At 39.1% G+C, this 19,039-nt stretch overlaps 1 protein-coding gene across 1 annotated transcript in view; it reads right to left on the bottom strand.

The window, feature by feature from the left end:
- maml2 (mastermind like transcriptional coactivator 2) overlaps positions 1–18,276 on the bottom strand; it is a 62,811-nt gene extending 44,535 nt beyond the window's left edge. Inside the window, exon 1 of the mRNA XM_014012782.1 lies at positions 17,170–18,276. Coding sequence (XP_013868236.1) covers positions 17,170–17,598 — 429 coding nt within the window. The 5' untranslated portion in view covers positions 17,599–18,276. The remainder of the gene's footprint in view (positions 1–17,169) is intronic.
- Between the last annotated feature and the right edge of the window lie 763 nt (positions 18,277–19,039).

Genomic DNA, 19,039 nt, shown 5'->3' with positions numbered 1-19,039 from the left:
CAGCTGAACCTAGTATTTTGTGCAGTGGCTTTGCTGGTGACATCAGGAACCCACTTACTCGTTTCCTGAGGGAGATAATGACCCTGGGGAGGGGAGGATGTTTAAAGTTTGTAGCTGTTTTTCTCAAATTTGTCTTTCGTTTTTCGTTAGAAAAATCAGACATGTAGCAAACCTACAGAGCAATGTAAAGAAGTGGGCTGAAGACATTACACAATGTTTTAACATGGTAATAATATACATTAGCTCTCCGTTCACCAGTGGCAGCTGTGATAATCTGATCTGTTTATGGCAGCAGCGACAACAAGCCCCCCAAACCCCAACATATCAGGTGTCTGATTTATCAGATAAAAGTGAGAACTGTTCCAGATAAGGTCCTGTTTATCCAAACACACAACTGTCAGCGCTTGAAGCCGTCACAGAGAGGGACAAAATGAGACCCGAAAGCAAGTCGACGTTTGTAAAATTCGGCAGAAACATTTGAAGTCGAGGTCAGCGCCAAAAACTCTGTTTCTATCTTATTTTGCCATTTGTCCCCTCCCTTATGTGCATCGTGCACCTGAACATGCCTGTTCCCACAGGGCTCCAGTTTCAACACCGGGTAGCAAAGCGCACATGGACAGACACTCCAAGGCATTACCCTCCACCCCTTTCTCTCTCTCTCTTTTTCCTCCCAAACATAGTCCTGCCCTCTCTTCAACAAAGTCAAGCAGGAAAAACTTGACAAACCTCAAAGAGCTCTCTCTCTCTCTCTGCAGAAGAAATCACATCAAGCATGAACAGATAGTTCCACAAGTGCCCATTAAAAGTATACATATATGCAAAAAGGGCCCCTTTTTAGCTATATTAATACACTGAGTCTTGCATTCATGTTTTATGCTTAAGGTTCAGATTCAGCACCACATTAGCATTGATTCATTAATTTTTCTAAAAGTTCCCATCAACATCAGCAGCACAGATGACTTTTTTTAATATCTCAACGTTTTTATGATTGAAATTTAAACATAATACTTGCAACAACTGGATTCATGATGAAAGCAAAAATCAACAACAAAGGGATACAAAAGGGACTTTCTAATCCAAAGCCCTTGGGAATAGAAGAATTTCAGAGTGTTCACTTGCATGGAGGAACTGAATGCCGGGGTAATTTATATTCAAACCATGGAACAACTGTCTACACATTTTCACAAGAGTATATAGCAGAATCTAATTTGCAGTTAGGAGAATGAACAAGGAAATGTAAACAAATGCACATCTTTTAAATATATATTTTTTTCAGTTGTAAGTGGTTTTATCGGATTACAAGAGTTTCCAATTCTAGAAACTATCAAGCTTCTTTGTCAACCTTACTTATAACACATTTTTTTGCCTATCTTTCAAAAGAATGTAGCATCCTGACATCACATGCTAAAAGTGTGTGGGCGTGCGTCTATATGGGAACTGTAAAAATCGAAATCTCTTCAGAACCACACTGGCCGATGGAAACCGTGTGCAGCCTCCACCTGCACGATGCGCCAGCAGAATGCACTGGTGTAGATATGGAGCAGACCCTGAATAAACAATGTTTCTCTGCTTCACCTCAAATGTTTCTAATGAAGGGGTAATTGTCAGGCTTCTGCAAAAAAAAACAAAAAAACAAAGAATGAGCTAATGAGCTGACCCATTTTAAGTGAATCAGATGGAAAACAGAAGCATCTAAAACATGGGGTGTGTTTGGGTTTGTATGTCAAGGATGGAAACGGTTGTTGGCATAATTTTTAGGTTTTAAGTTATTCATTCATTTTTTTTCACTCATTTCTTGGTACAGGGTCACATAGAGCTGGTATTTAACTCTGCAGACATCGGGTAAGAGGCAGGTTATGTACACTTTGGACAAATGACCATTCTATCAGAGGGCCACATCCAAACCAGGTGGAGGCATCAAGTGCACTATGAGTTCATCGAACACATTGTCACTCCCAACTCGTCACATACTGACACCTTTCCAAGTTTCCCTCTGCATCTTATTTTGATGCGTCAGGTAACTCCTTTGCGTCAGTTATTGAAGCACCAGGAATTTCCGGGTTCCTTCGGCGTCTGGATTTACGCGTCGGGACGCAAAATATAGGGGTCTTTGATGGGATCCGTGTTTAATATTAGGGATCAGGGTTCATGGTTAATTTGAGGTTTTGGGGTCAGGGATAGGATGTCTAGGGAAAACATTAGGTAATTTTAGGCTTTGGAACACGTAGTTGACGTGAATTTCGTACACTTTCTAAAAATGGTTAATTTTAGGGATCAGGGTTGATGGTTAATTTTAGGTACTAGGGTCAGGGACAGGATGTCTAGAGCAAATAAAGGTAATTTTAGGCTTTGGGACAGTTAGATTTGTGCATTTTCTACACTTTCTGAAATTATTACAACGGATTCCGCCCCATCTCGTCAATAACTGACACGAGGGGGGTACCCGACGCGTCAAAACCGGACGCAGAGGGAACCTTGGAAAAGTATCAATATGTGACGAGTTGGGAGTGCCAAATCTATTCATGCAGATCATGAATGAACGACACTTGGAATTAAAAAAAAACTTATAACTGACCAGAATTTATGAGTCTTTTGAAATATTTATATTGCTTATACTGTTTTTTTTTTTGATAAACTGGTGCAGACAAATTACTAAAAACTACAGACATAAAATCATATCCAAGTTTATCACGTAGGAATGCATACTCATATTCATCGCTTTGTGTTTATTATCTTTACTGAGTGAAAATAAGCTGGCTTGAAGCCAAAAAAGAGCTAAAGTTGTACCACCAGGGATGCTGATAATGTGTATTTTCAAACTGTTAGCACCTCAAGGTAAAATTGTTGCCTTGCATGCTGTGTTTGAGGCTAGGGACCACAGCCAAGGACAGCTGGGGAATATCTGTGGAGAAAAGGCTTTAATCCTTGAAACGGCTGCGTTTGTAAAAATAAAATAAAATAAAATAAAATAAAAAATACTAAATGCAGGATTTACCTGAAAGGTCTGACTCTTATATGGCCCATAAATCTGTACAGCAGACCTAGCCCACCTGGACTGTCAAAAGATCATGTTCTTCTCGGCGCATTCTACCTACATCTTATCATCTCTTGAAGACTGAGGAGGAGACGGGTTTACTACATGATTTTTGCAGCACTCTTCAAAGACAAATACAGCCTTCCCATAGGCTGCTGAATAAAACATGAGGAGTGTGCAGCAGGGTGGGTTTTGTGTGCAGAAGGGTGCAGAACTGGAGAAATGAGACAAAGATGAAGGGAGGGAGGGCGCTCTCATGGCACTGCTACTACAGAAACTGTATAAGACATGATCCATAAATGCCTTTGATTAGACACACATCCTCACTGCCCCCACAGGGTGCCTGAAAACTTCTGTCTTAATTCATGCTGGGTTTTTTTCTTCCTTTCTTTGCTTTTTAAAATATATTTGTTTTCTTCTGTGTTTCTTGCAAAGACGGCATTCATTAACAAAATCAAAACGACTACAGAAAAGAATATAAGTGTGCTCGTTTCAGGAGGAGACGGCAACGCAAATCCTGCCAGGTACAGAGATGTCCCAGATTCATGCAGCCCACAGAGTGTGCTTCTGGGGCAGATGAATGACAACTCATTTACTGACTGAAACTAACTTTAAAAATATACATATTTTAAAACTTGTACAACCCTAAATGTTCAATTGAATAAAAAAGGCACAGCTATCGTAACGAGAACCTAGTTTTATCAAATTTCAACATGTAGAGATACATGGGTTAATAACTATCAACATTTAAATGAGACATAAGCTTCTAAATCCTTCTTTTTCACATTTAAATCATTCAGTTAGGGTCTATGTAAAGTGGAACTGCAATGCTTTGGTCTGAATTCCTCCTTATTGTAACTCCACAAACCCCACCCCTTTTCTGAGGCATGTCTCAGATCAACTCGTTTTGAGGCTGTCTCTTTAAATCCACATGTGGCATTTCACAACCAGTCATTCTCCAGCTTTCAGACCGGTTTATTCTATTTTTATAGTATGGTTTACGACTATATAGCTGTGCAGAAACTTTTTATTTAAAAACGAATTAAAAGATGTCAACAAGGGAAGACTTATACAGCCTTACAAGTTGGAGCAACGATGGATTGTGAATGACTCTCAGCTACAACCACATCAAATTTTAACTCAGTGACTAAACTGTCAGGATTATGGCCATGTACTGTATATGTTAGCTAACGCCGATTAGCAGTGGCAGCCATCTTAAATTGGATTGACATCAAACGTTTCATTGAAATCTGATAGAAATGCAAGTTTTGTCATATATAAAAGTTAATATTTGGAAGAATTTTTTTGCTTTACATCAAATAGCAACGAAGACGCACAACCTCAGAGTTAGTAATATTGTTGCGATTTAATATATCCAACAAGAAAGTTTTTTTCTCGTTTTTTTTTTTAAATTGTGCAATCAGTACCTTTTCTTTTAAAATCTCACCTGTAGTCTTCTGTGTTCGCTGACACAAAATGCCTGTTGTTTCACAAGTTCCTACCTATTTTTATTCGCACTAAACACTGATTGCACCGAACAACCGTGGCCACGGTAGTTTTACTTTTTATGCCTATTACAAAGTGATTACTCAGCTCCTGAAAACTTTTATTGCGTGCTCTTGAAAAAAAGGCCTACTGTTTCATGAGTTCAGAGAAACAATCTGCTGGTACACAGGAAGTCAGACTCTTGAACAGACTGTTGGAAGATTAGTCAGAGCTAAACAGTCAAGGAAAACAGAAGTAGAGATGTGGTTCCCTTAAAGCTAATTGAAACTGTATTTCTTCTAAAACTTCATTCAGTTAAAAGCACTTATCTAATGTGCATCTACATGCCTTTATCTAATGTGCATCTACATGCCTTTATCTAATGTGCATCTACATGCCTTCAGTATGTGAGAGTAAACTCAATCATTTGTCTATTTTACAAAGACATGCTACAATACTTATTTGTAGGCTTAAAAAGTTTATATTTACATTATTAGTAGTATGTTTCAAACAGCCAATGGGTAGTTTTGTGTCATGTGCACCAAACTGAACATAAACCAGAGAACGAAAAGGTGAGAGCAATCAGAGGAGCTCAGAAAGAAGATTATAGATTTTCATGATAAACCCTTAACAGGATTTGTTCCACCGGTGGGCAAAAACTGTGCGGTTTCTGCCTTTAAATGTTTCCAGACGCTACTGGGGGCTTTTATTTTGAAAACTAGGATGTCAGATGACTTCCTACGGTTCTTACGTTTAGTTTCAGAATCAGAATACTTGGTTGCAAAGGGTTTGACACCCTTACAAAAGAAATTAAATAATTCTAAAAGCTTTTAAGGAATTTTAAGGGCAACTGTTAAGGGGATGATAAAAGGTAAAGGCTTACAAGTCCATCTCCATGCAACTTGTTTCTATGTTTCTGTGTCCACAGCTGGCAAGTAGGGTGTAAGAAAATATCGATACACTGAAATATCGCGACATTTCATTTCCCGATACTGTATCGATATTCTAAAGCCCTGTATCGATTTTTTTATCAAGGTTTAAAATGTCAACTTTCCTGCCAGCTGTTCATTTTATGTTGTAGTTCAGCTTCTGACCACTAGTTGGCAGCAGTGAGCCAGCCATTTGTTAAGTGTCGGGTGACCATATTGTAAATTAATATTAAAAACTAAAAGCTGCAAAAAATATATTTTCAAACTATTTATTGGCAAATTTAGTCTAATAATTGAAAACATGGATGAAATAAGAAATATGAAACAAATAAAATAAAATACATACAAAGCAGAATACAGCTAAATGTATCAAAAGTATGTCTCTGTAATATTAGAATTTGCTGAGACAATGAATTTTGGTTTTTCTTATTTTCCCCTGTAAGAGGTTAATTTAATGGAATTTTTGGACAAAAGAAATCACAATATATCGCGATATATCGCCTTGCTTACATTATTGCAATATATCGGGATATATCGTATCGTGACCCCTCTGTCATGATATGTATCGTATCGCCAAGTTCTTGCCAATACACAGCCCTACTGGCAAGAGTCTTAAAAAGGTATCGGGCCAGTAGGACTGTTGCCATTGTCCCAGTATGTGAATGCAAGAGAAAATGCAACCCAGGCTAAATATATGGATATTTCCAATGGTACAGAAAGAGGCAAGGAAACAGTCCAAAACCATATAAGCTGAAGTCCAACATGAAGTGAGGTCACTTTCTGATTGGACCATCTGTTAGACTTTAAATGATAATGGGTTCCATGGAATTACACCCTGAAGGATTCACTACTGATAAAACACAGCAAAGTTAAACGGACATACATCAAAATACAGGTTGGCAAGCACAATAAGTTGGTATAAGTTTCTGGGATTGATGAGACAAAACTGGAGTTTTCTCAAATCGATTTGTATATGTATTTAAAAACATAAACTACAGTATTACCTCCTTAAAAACATGTTTAAAAGTCCCTCTGAAATATCAAAACAGAGGATATCTTGGCCATCTACTGAAAATGTAATCCGACTCAAATATTTTCAAACTGGAGATAACAAGTGGCTGAATATCCTTACTAAACTCATCATAGGATCAAAAAGCAATCTATAAACGTGAATATGACAGTTTGTAATTTCTTCTGTAAGTAAAGCCATAAAGTTAAAAGGATTGACAAATAAAGCTCCTGTGAGAAACATCAAGTTGTCGATGAACTTTTGATTTGTGTCACTTCCAAATCTGCCGTCCGGATTGACTACCAACAAGAAAACTTGTTCAAGCTTGTAAACAGGCTCCCTTGTGAAAACAGCAATCACGATCACAAAAATTATGTGAAGCCAAGTCGTTTGGAGCAAATGTACGCAAATGTTATCATAAAGCTATATTTACTCGAAAACAGGCATTCATTTCATGCACGATTTAGCCAGAAGAAATATATGACACGCAATATAGAGTGTCCAAACAAATGAGGTAATTTCCTGGAAACACGGCAGAAAGCTTTCTATGTGAGATATTAACACACCAGATCCCCGCTCCCCGAAGACAAGCTGTGCTTACTTGAAACTATTTGGTGATAAAAATTTATGAACTACCCTTGGTTATGACTGTGGAATGTCCAGAACAAAATGTAACATGGCCCCAGCTTTTATTGCACAAGTCAGTAAATCTGGCTGATTCGTTTCAGTGAAAAGCTGCTGTGATGTTTCTCTGATGAACATATGATCCTTTCTGTTTATGTGCTGTCTATCAGAATACTCAGCACAGGCATTTATAGACGAAGGGGTCATTTTTGTTGGAAACTCGTTACAGCCTGAAATTAATGTGGAAATAGTTGGGCAGATAAAGTTGGGTAATATCACTTGACATACTATTTGTTCAGTAATATTTATGCAGTATTGGAAACCAAGGACAAATGTATTACCAAATACCTGAAATGGGATTTTATAAAAAGCTCTAAAGTTTATTATTAGCCCGTTTCACATAACTGTTTCAAGGTGGGACTGAGATGGTTTCTTCTTGCTTCACTAACGCGAGTGGAACTTCTAAAGCTCAATCAACCAAAATATTTCAACAGGAAACCTTAAAGCCTATAAATAATTTGTTAAACTAATTTGTTTTTGATCCATAAACACACTGCCTGGCCAAAACAATAAGGTCACCAGCTTGATTTAACTAAGCAAATCGATACAAGCCTCCTATTGGATAATTACTGCTGGGGCAATTATCTTTCAGCTGGCAACAAGTGATTTAACCCAAACTGGTGCAATGAGTTGCTTCTCATTTCGTAAATAACCATGTGGAAAGACACATCCTGTGGTCGTGGAAAAGCTGTCAGTCTGTTTGAGAAGGGTCAAATCATTGGCATCAGGCAGAGAAAACATCTAAGGAGATTGCAGAAACTACTAAAATTGGGTTAAGAATTGTTCAATGCAAACCTGGAAGGGTAGTGGGGACCCTTCGTCTTCAAGGATGCACCCATCATAGTGCCCAATGTACAAGCCTGTAGGGGCAGTCTATGATCTGGGGTTGCTTCAGTTGGTCAGGTCTAGTCTTATCGAAACAATGCCACAGAGAGGGCAGTCCAGTGAAATATTAGAGTGTGCAACCATTTTTTTGGTGGCAACTCATTTTGGTCATGCACATTGCATGAATATGAAAAAGATTAAAAATGATTATGATTATTGTGCTTCTATCACTGTTTATATGGTATGTATGTGTATTGGAGAGACATCAACAGCTGGAAACAAATTCCTTGTGTGTGTCAACATATTTGGCCAATAAAGCTGATTCTGATTAAAGAATTTTGAATAAATCTTTAAAATACTCTGTATACATTGTCCATAAATAACAGATTTTCTTCCATTTTCAATCTGTACAACTTGACATGTATGCACAGCTGGGACTGTGGGGTAGTCACAGAGTCTAGTTGGTGAGTATGTGCAAAGTGAGGGTGGAGCCTTCAGGGTTTTAACCAATATCTGCTTCTGATTTCTGCTTGTATATAAGCACATATCATCATGGAGGCTTCAATGATTCATGTAACCAAAAGCAGCTAAATAATAGCGTTGCCTTAGTGGTCATATAATGGAAGCTTAGCGCAAAAGAAGCTGTTATGAAGTTTCAACAGACTTTATTAACACCAAAACTAGTTTTGACATTTATCACATTTAAACGTTTTGCTTTGCTTTTGATGAGGAAAAAAAATGTTCAAAACTAAATTTGCAACGTGAAAATAAAATTAATATCATCATTTTTAAATAAGGACTAATTGTAAATAGAAAGAGGAGATAAACAAGTATACAGCATTATGGAAATAACTATCTTTAGCACAGTGACACACCACACCACACTCACCTTGCAACATTTTAAAACACAAGACAAACCAGTTCACGTCAGGTTTAGGGTATGTTGTCATATACTGATAATATTCAGCAGAAAAATAAACCGTTTTAGAGAACCCAACCGTTTATTCCTAAGAGATAAACTTCAACATGCTCACGATGAGGGTTGGGTTGGAGCTGTGGGCTCCACTGTGTGTGGCTCCCAGGGACCCAGGCTAATTGTTTTACATCACAGCCGAGACCGGCTGAGATCAGAGCACTGGCAGCTCTGAATCAGACTGTTCGACAGCCAAGTACGGTATGCCAGGAAACACTCGCAGAGTACACCCTGCCCCCCATGCTCATTCTCAGGCAAAGACTTATGCTACGTACATGATGACCTGACCACAAGGGAATATGAGGATTTGCTGTTTCTTTGTGCTATCTGACTAAGCTGTCAATCCAGCAGGAAACTGGAAGTGGTATTTAAGTCAGTGATATTAAACTGAGAGGCAGGCTTCAAGATTAATATTGCAACCATTTGATCTTTGGAATATCACGTGTGCTTAAAGAAGCAAACATCAACAGATTCAAAAATTTTAACCATCTGTTCACAAATTCTGCCAAACAAAGCTACATTAAGACTCTAGCACTCTGAGGTAATGCATTATCACTCATATACTCTTGTTTCAGGTTGAAAATAAAGGCAGTGGTTATTTTTAGAGTTTTACTAAAGCCTATCAAATTGTTCGAAGAGATTTTGCTAAAAAAATGCTTAGCCTCCTGTGATCCAATACAAGGGATTAATAGGATCTAATAAGTATAATAACTTGAATCTATCATTGTACAGGAAGTATTTTTTGCAAAAGTTAAGTCCTCATATGAGGACACTGGGTCTCAAATTGTCACGCTTGTTGAGGAATACCTAAGCAATTACTAAACTTGAGAAACTTCATGATAGCCTTTAAAGAGCTACCATTTTCCTAGTTATTTTAGCAACACAGCAGCCAGCTGTTAACCACAGCAAAATTAGTGAAGTGCATCATCACCATCCATGACAACTTTCAGATTGCTACTCAGTTTGAAGAACATAAAATGTGACGTAATGGCAGGAAATCACAGAGCATTTGGCCAGATCATCCTAGGTATAATTACCGGTAATTGGTTAAAGAAATGGACCACTTTCAAGAACTATTTACGCTTGTGAACTGTTCTAAATATGTCCAGATTTGTTTAACAAAACTTTGTGACCAAATATACTTACACTATTTACATTTTAAATCCTTCTAAATATTTGCAGGTTTATCCAAACTTAAGGCATAATTAATAACAATATTATAGTCCCAATGTCCTCAAATGACTACTTTAACATTACAGACATTGTACTTGTCAAATCTGCATGCCTTCTGAAGCTAAATATATAATGGTGCATAAATACACTGGTTTTAAGCATGAAATGTAATTTGGATTTTTACTTTAGCCATTTTTCTTGATGCATCATGGGGCAGAGGGGCAAAAATGCAATGTCCACGTATGAGGACACAGGGTCTCACGAGGCTAGGGCTGCACAATATATTGCAAATTTATCGTCATCACAATAACAGTCTGTGCAATAGTTACATCATAAAAAACTGGTAAACTGCAATAAACGGTTGGATCAAACGTTTACATTTATGCATTTTGTCAGCATCAGTCTGATAAACAAAACCCGAGATACCACATCAAATCATAACCACTTGGTCCGTGGAGAAAATGTTGGACAACTACAATGAGAGAATTAGTTGGATTTAGTTTTTTTTACCTTTTGTTTAAGATTCTTTAACTTCTTTTCAGATGTTTTTATTGTTTATTTAAAAAAACTGATAGTAAGGGATATTTTTCAGTATTAGAGCATCAGAAAATGTTTTATATCTTTTGTATCTGTTGTTACACATCACAGGTTTCCTGATATCATGCAGCCCTAATGTCTTTAATTAGGTCAAAGTTTTAAACAAAGATGTTGCCTGAAGAATGTGTTGGGAATACTCTCAGCTACGGCCAAAGTCAATTAGTTGTAGATCTGCATGCACTGATTGTATTCTGAAATCCATCCAATGGTTCATGAGATATTTTGCTAATGGACAGACAATAGTTTATGACTGGTCAGGTAGTGTTTAATGATTTTGTTGTGGCTGAGTCTCAGCTACTACTACACCAAGTTTTAGTTCAATGTCTGTAAAATTGGCTTTTCAGCAAATCAGCATTTTGGTTTTTACCTTTGCTTAAACACACTGAGGTTACACAGTTTGTGTTTCACCCCACCAGCTGACAGAAAGCTCCATGTGAGCAACAATAAAAAAAAAAGACAACTTTCCGGAACTTTCAGTGCATTCTTTTCTGTGACTCTGGTTCCCAGATCTTTCACTGGGTAATAACAAGAATCCTCCCCGTACACTCAGGACCGTTAATCAGCAGGCATCCCTCGCCTACTGCTTTTTCAAGGCCTGTTTGACTTTAAGTAAACATGTGCAGGAAATGTATTCAGTGGCTCTAAACATTTATACGGGGGCCTTGTGGCTCAAACTGTTTCACGGTCAGCAAATGTTTCAAGAAGGTGCTTAGAGAGCCATTTGTTACAGGCATGATAATAGGTTATGACAGCGCGTGGCGTGCTCGCATGCAGCAGGTTTGTATCAGTAAGCTTTTAGTTTCCGTACTCACGATGTCTTGTTGACAGACATTGCAAGACAAAGCCGGATCCCAGTCTGATGAAAACAAACGTCTGTACGTTGTAATATGGGAACGGTGTGTCGTAAGCTCCGCCGTGTGACCCATTTCTGACATGAATGCATTTACCGACGCAGGTGGAAAAGCCTGAAAAGGCAATCTCAAATATGACTATTCAAGGGAGCATTAGGCAGAAAATGGTTTTATTTTGCCTTCAGTCGATAAGTAAGCTCTTATCTCTTCTTTCCAATTTCTCTAAATTCAACAAGAAGAATATCCTTCGCTAATCTGGTCTCAATGAGCACCGGCACTGCCAGAGCTGAACTCCGAGCCAGCCGTAATCCGTCGTGTTGTTTCGCTCCGAACGCCGTTTACAATTTCCTCAGCAAACTCCGCAGTGAACAGTCAATAACGCAGCCGAGGCTAAAGCAGATGCCTCACTTTATAACTGACAAGAATGTGGTAAAGTGAACAACATACGGCATCTCTGGGGATATGTAAAACAATACTTTTAGATTAAAACGGATCAACATATTTTATCGTTGTGGTTAACTCCCACTGAACACATTTAGGGAATTAGAGGTCTAAAGGAATTCATATCGCCTGCTGTTGTTCATGCCAAACATTTAGACTAAGATCATCCTGAGTTGAGAGCAAAGTTGTTTTGGTCAAACCTTGAAAATGTTATTTTGTGCTCAGAGTATTTTGTGACTAACTCTCAGATATCACAGTGAATTTCAGCCTAATCGTGTAGAATTGATTGAGGTATAGATATTTTTGTGTTTAATGTCGATTAGCTTTGACAGCCATCTTGAATGTTTGACGTTAAAAGTTAATCATTGTAGACGTACATCTAACTTTTTCTGAGAGTTTCACCATGCATCTGGATTGAACCGTTCAATACAGCACTTTAGGTTCAACCAACAATACAGATTTTTAAAACATATTTTATCAGCTTGTCTTCTGAAGATGCTGTGTTGAAGGATCAGTGGATCTGTGTTCGATCCACCTAGGCTGCATTGTCGAGCGCAGATCCACTGAGAAACTTGCCGTTTCAGCAACATTTAATATAAAAACTGTACTTTTGAGGTTATACAAATGTTCATAATTAATTTCAATAAATTAGAAGTTAAGAAGGGCATGCACATTTCTTTTTAGTATCGAAAAACTATCGAACCCTGAGATGAAAGTATCAAATCGAAACAGGAATTTCTCGTATCGAGTGATTCATGAGATATTTTGCTAACAGTGATAGGTGACTCTAAATCGTTAACGGCAGATCTTGTGCAATCTGCCGACGCTCAGATCTGCCTCAGCTTTTACCACACTAATTTTCAATGTCTGAAAAAAATGACTGACTTACAGGCATTTTTCTTGGCTGTGGCAGCCATCTTAAATCAAACTGACTAATCAGTCGTAGATGTTCATCCAATAATTACTTTCTGCACTTTTCACAGAAACACGGTCGTTCATTTTGACACACAGACCCGGATAAAAACGTTATCGTCCGCCTTTGTATTTTGAATTTTAATAACGCCCTGCACCCGTGATGGGTAGACTCGGTGTATTTATGGGAGTTTTCTGCACTGACTGCTGTTCTGCTTCACCAAATCATCATAAGCTGCGAAAAACATTAACCTCAGGCTTGATGTGAGCATGTACGCCAGGACTTCATTTCCTCCACACATCCTGCTGCACTCATCAGTTTTATATAGAACACACCGCTCCAGAGTCAACATCGGTAAAAATGAACCGGTACACGATAATGATGTTCCCTGACCTCGTTTAGGCAGTCAGTATAATCCATCATGTCGTTGTGTCTTACACTCTGTCATGTTTCTCTGCTGTACTTTACCAAACTGCACACTCCAGGAAAGAAAAAACCTTGGATTTACTTAAAAAGGTGCTCTTTGCCGTCATAAAAACCAAGTCTGTATTTTTATATCATAAAGTAGGAAACAAAATTCACACTTTCTCCCATCAATGATGTCCCTAAATTAAAAACTCACCTCGTGGCCGTGGGAGTACAGCACACGTGCACGCAAAGCACCATCTTTATTCAGTCAAAGGAAAAGTGCAACTTCAGCAAAGTGTTTGAATCGGATTTAATAAAGCATGTCGCAGTTAAAAATCGTTACAAATGCAGACCTGATGTATTTGCCCTGAACTGATTTGTGTTAAACTTTCCTTTAGGATCAAAGATGAGATTTTTCATAAATATCTAAGCAATAAATGTGTTTGAGCTTGTTGATTTTGCACAAATCCAACGGCGTTTTCATTACCTCAGCATTTTACTATTTGACCTTTGACCCGGAAGAGTTAGGCTCTGCTAGTAACCACGAAAGGATATTTTAACTGTCTTTATTTGCTTAGATAGTTCAGATTATTGCTTTATGGCAATAAAATCTAATCAAAGCCATAAAATTCAACTCAAAACACACATCCAACTTTCTTTTTTTAGACTGCAAGAAAAGCACATATGTGGGAAGCTCAGTGATAAACTGCCTTTTATTTTTGCAACATGAAGAAGCTGAGCGAGGTAACGCTTGATAAAACTACAAGACAAACAGATCTATTGCTCAATCCCAGCAATGAAAATAAATGAAATTAAAGAATAATCATTGTCGACCTTTTAATGGCTTTACAGAAAAAAAAAGTTTGTTTGTTCGTTTTTCCATCCAGCACCTCGAGCAGATTCAGAGAGGGAACATCTGCAAGCTTTCACCCCTTTGACTTTCTATCGAAACGCCGTACGGGTAATAAATTATCGTCTAGATGCTGCACTCCCTTATGCCCAAAGAAAGAAAACAACAAAATAAATCTCATGTTTCACCGACGGTGAATCATGCAGGAAGTTACTTCCAGGCAGGCAGAAATCCTGTCTTACCTACGGCGTTTTGATTGCACACCGCTGAAAGGCAAGCGGCATACGATTATGCTGTGTTTGCCCTGACCAATATTAGCTCCGACTCATCCACAACTCATATTCTAAGTAATAACAGATCGCACAAGAGCTCTGTTTCAGATTTCGCCTTTTACTATTTGTAGCCTGTCTGTTAGCGAAATATCTCATGACCTTCTGGACTTATTTTAATGAAACTTCCAGGATATAATCATTGATTCTACAACTAGAGCTGATTACGTTTTGGAGGTACCCCAATTCATTTTAGCAAACAGAAAAATGCCCGGCTCAGCGTGATTTGTAAGTTGTACAGAACTAGAGAATGTCTTTTTTTTTTCTGTAAAAGGCTGTTTGTTGACACGAAGGCCCAACAACATGTTCAGTTCATCACGTGAAACAAAGAAAACTATTTTCTGAGCTGCAGAACGAGATAACGCTGCACATTAAAATAGGTTAAGTCAAACGCAGAACGCACCTGCATCCATCTGTCTGGATCAGCTCATGTTGATACAGAAGGCAGGAAATGGAAAAAAAACACAAACCTCCTATTGGCCTAATGACCCCAAAACCAATTTGTCACAGTAGATTACTTCGTAAAACAGCTTTCTGATCCCACAATGCTTATCAATGTCAAGGACCTCTTATCAGCAAGAAAAGGAACTGTGAGTTTATTATAATCAATCTTGAAGACATTTCCTGTTTGCTGTGCTTACTGACAGGTTAACGCATCAGAGTTTTAACTGCTAGAATCTTCTAGACAAAAGAAAAGAAATAAAGTGGAAAAACAATCAAATTGCTACTTTTCACTAAATTTCTAATTTGTTAAATAAAAGCGTAAAAACAGGTTCTCACGCAGGACCAATAAGACAATAAAATGATAAAACGACTTTTTTCTGAGCGCAAAATATTCGCAGTAAAGTCGGACTTTAAAGGCACAGCATGTAGGATTTGTTGTTTTCAGCGACATCTAGTGGTTGAGTGGTTGAATCATCCTCCCTGGTCCTCCCCCCACCCCCACCCCCGCTTCCAAAYGCAAAGGAGTTGCTACGGTGTCTCTCAGGTGTCAAAAACCTTTGATAATTCCAACCACAATGTCTACCAGCAACTTCAGGGCTAGTGATGTTTCAAGTGGTAAGATTATGAGCTTTAATAAGTAAAATTATCCCAGCTACAATGACAGACAACAAATATTACATTTATAGTATTACAACTAAAACCGTTTTTTGACGCCGCCACCGCAGTTTGTCCTTCATGAGCCTTCGTAGACAAGATGGCAGCTGCCTGTAGTGGCGACCCGCGACCATGGAGATATAAACAGCTTTTTATAAGGTAAAAATAATAAAACAAGGTCTTTGTCTGCAATGATTAGACATGTTTTTATTATCATCATTAGTGATTATCTCAATTTCGGCTAAAAGAATTGACAAAATCCTACACACTGTGCCTTTAATGTCGACATTTAGCATCGCGTAAAACTGTCACAGAACTCAGGGTGAACACTTTCAAACACAACACCTGGATAACAAACCTGACCTGAGGACTTTAATCTGTGCAGTTAAAGTTGTCTGAACCAGTGGTTGGAAAAAAAAAATTCACTTTCATTTTGGCCAAATCCCTGAAATTTCTAATTACTTGGATTTAGCAGTGGAAATTTTGAGAACGGTGTTAAAACATGTTCAGCTGTCTTGTTGTGGTTTTTTTTCCTTATCTGGTAGAGAGAACGTTAACTGCTCCAAGGTTTTCAAAAATGTTTCAGTGCAATAAAACAGCAGAAGGATTATTATTAATACCTGCTGCTGCTGAGAGGCAAAGATGGACGATTAAGATTTTGCCTGTTCCTGTTAGCAAAATATCTCATGAACCACTGGACTGGTTTTAATGCCATCTCTAATTTGATGTGCATTTACAAGATAAACCTTTGGAGTCCGGCTCAAGGCACAGCTGATGGCTCAAACTCAGTCATTTTTTTAGATATTCAGCAAGAGTTTGATGAGGTCGTAGCTGCGAGTGATGACATCACAGCTACATGGCTTCTTATTGGCAGCATCTTCCCCGTTTATTCATTATGTTTGAACAATTAAAACATTTTATTCAAATAAACCAGGGGTCTGCAACCTTTACGATCAAAAGGAGCCATTTGTGCTCCATGTCTCACCAATAAAATGTGTCCGGAGCTGCAAAACAAGCTACAACTGTAATTATCAACTGGTGGTCCGTGGGCCTTTTCAAGGCCTTTTTGGGAACGTTTTACGGTCAGTGGAGGTGACATTATAAAACTTTAAAAAATGTTATTGTTATTATATTATTCATAACTATACACATCAGAACAACTAAAAATACCATATTCATGTAAACATAAAAAATACAGTATATAGTTTAAACGGAATTTCATAAAAACTAGTACGACTGAATTATTCAGGCATATTTTTAAATTCTTATTATTATAGTCTTCAAATTATTTTAAAGGTAATTCTGATGGATTTGAGAGAAAGATCATAGAAAGACTTATTTAGGTAAACAACAGGCTAGCATGAGCTAACATGTTTTACTTTTTGTATTAGTCGGATTGATCACATATTTACATACAAATTTCTGTTGCGGGTATAAAAGACAAATAAATATTCTGTTATGTTTGGTCATATTTTCAAAGAGCCACTGCCGAGGGACCAGTGAGCCACATGTGGCCCCAGAGCCGCAGGTTGCAGACCCCTGCAGGTCAGGTGTGTAGCCCCAAACTTACCGCGAGGCGCGTGAGGATCTTCTGCTCCCCGTCGGGGCCCTTCAGCTCCCTGCTGTCCCCCCTGCTGTAGTCGGGAGGTTGCTGGTTCGATCCCCGGCCGCCCTTCACCTTGCGGTTCCCGGGCCCCTGGTGGATGATGTTGAGCAGGTGGAGCGTGCTCTTGTGCTCGCGGTCGGAGCTCTCGTGCTGGCCCCGCTGGTAGCGGTTCTCGCAGGTGGAGTGGTGCTGCCTGCACGACTCGATGCGGGCGCGCAGGCGCTCCACGATGGCGTTTTTCAGCTGGGGCACCGCGGAGCCCCTGGAGGCGGGGGGGCCCCCGGCCGCCGCCGGTCCGCCGACGACCCCACCACCGGCCAGGGCCCCCAATCCCACACCCAGCATGGGCACGAAGGTCCCCGCCGCGGACTGAGCGGGGGTCGCCTCTCCCATACCCTCCAAGTTTCGGAAAGCTCAGGTCTCGTGGAAATTAAAAATTAATTAAAAATATGTGGAAAAACATGTGGAAAATAAAAACAAAACAAGATTTTTTTTATATATAAAATCAGGTTTTCCAATAACCACGTTTTGAAAATAAAAGAAATAAATGAAGATGAGGTCCAAAGTTCCCACACTGTTTTCCCAGGCTCCCCAGAGGCGGATGTGTCAGCCTATAATTAAATCTGAGATTATTCACGAGCATGAAAGTCTCGTGGGCGTCCGCTCTTCCTTAAACCGACGCGACCCTCTCTGCGCTCGGGAGACGAGCGGGCGGCAATCAGCAGCACCAGCAGCCCGTGTCGGATGATTCAAAACCGCGGCACGCACAAGCGGACTTTCACCACGGCCATCATTCCCCCCTCATCAGAGTGCCACTGTCAAAAGACGCGACGCGGAAGCTGTTAAAACAAAACTTCCAGACTCACGCTGTTGGAAAACAAGTCCTTCCTCTCTTTGTTCGCTCCATCTCCTGCCACAGGGGAGCCTCCTGAAGGCGAAAGGCAGGGAGCCGCTTCAGTGCCCGACTGGGAACCAGTCCACTGACAGTCATTTGTCCGTGTGGCGGAGCGATGCAACAGCACCGCTGCTACACAGACCCTCATTGTGCGAACATTCCTCCTCCGACATGAAGCGCTTCTCTGGGAAGAAGTGCGCTCATACGCGCCCTCTAGTGGAGAGAAAGTAGAACTGCAATAACTTTAAATAATAATAATGAAAAACTGCTTTATTGGAGATCTGCACGAGCTTATAATTTGTTGCAAGACGTCCATCTCAGGTTATGTGATGTGTCTGACTCTCAGCTACCGTCTCATTAAATTTTGGGGAAATGTCTGTAGAGGTGACAGAGTTACAGCTATTTTTTTGTTTTGTGGTTATTTTCAGTTCATTGTGGTGGCCATGACTCTAGTAGTGTTTCCCAAAGTTGGGGTCGGGACCCAAAGTAGGGTCCCGAAACATCAAGGTGGGGTCCTGAAAAGATTTTCTGAATTAATTACATTTTTGCCTTAGTTGTTACAAAGGAGTGAGGTTAGTGTATTTAAAATGGATAAATGTAGCATAATAAATATTGTTACTATGCCTGTGTTTTGTTGACCTGAGACAAATGTTTGGAGGCACTCTTCTACTGTTTTGTACTATTTTGTGGGTCAAAAGCTGAAAAGTTTGGGAACCACTGCACTTTGGTTCCCAAAGTTGGGCTTGGGACCCAATTATGGGTCATGAAGCACCTTGGATAATCTCCAGAAATCAATTTAAAGGGGAATAAAATATTTGCTGATGTAATATTTTCCCTATATTTATTACAAAAACACAAAATAAGTAAAAAAAAGTATTTATATTTGTGTATAAGCTGTTTAGATCGTCAAAAAGCCTGTGTTTTTAGGGTTATTAATGA

Source organism: Austrofundulus limnaeus, unplaced genomic scaffold (genome assembly GCF_001266775.1).
Source record: "Austrofundulus limnaeus strain Quisiro unplaced genomic scaffold, Austrofundulus_limnaeus-1.0 Scaffold94, whole genome shotgun sequence".
NCBI lineage: Eukaryota > Metazoa > Chordata > Actinopteri > Cyprinodontiformes > Rivulidae > Austrofundulus > Austrofundulus limnaeus.
Note: the sequence above shows the minus strand (reverse complement) of the source record. Positions and strands in the feature narration are given on the sequence as shown.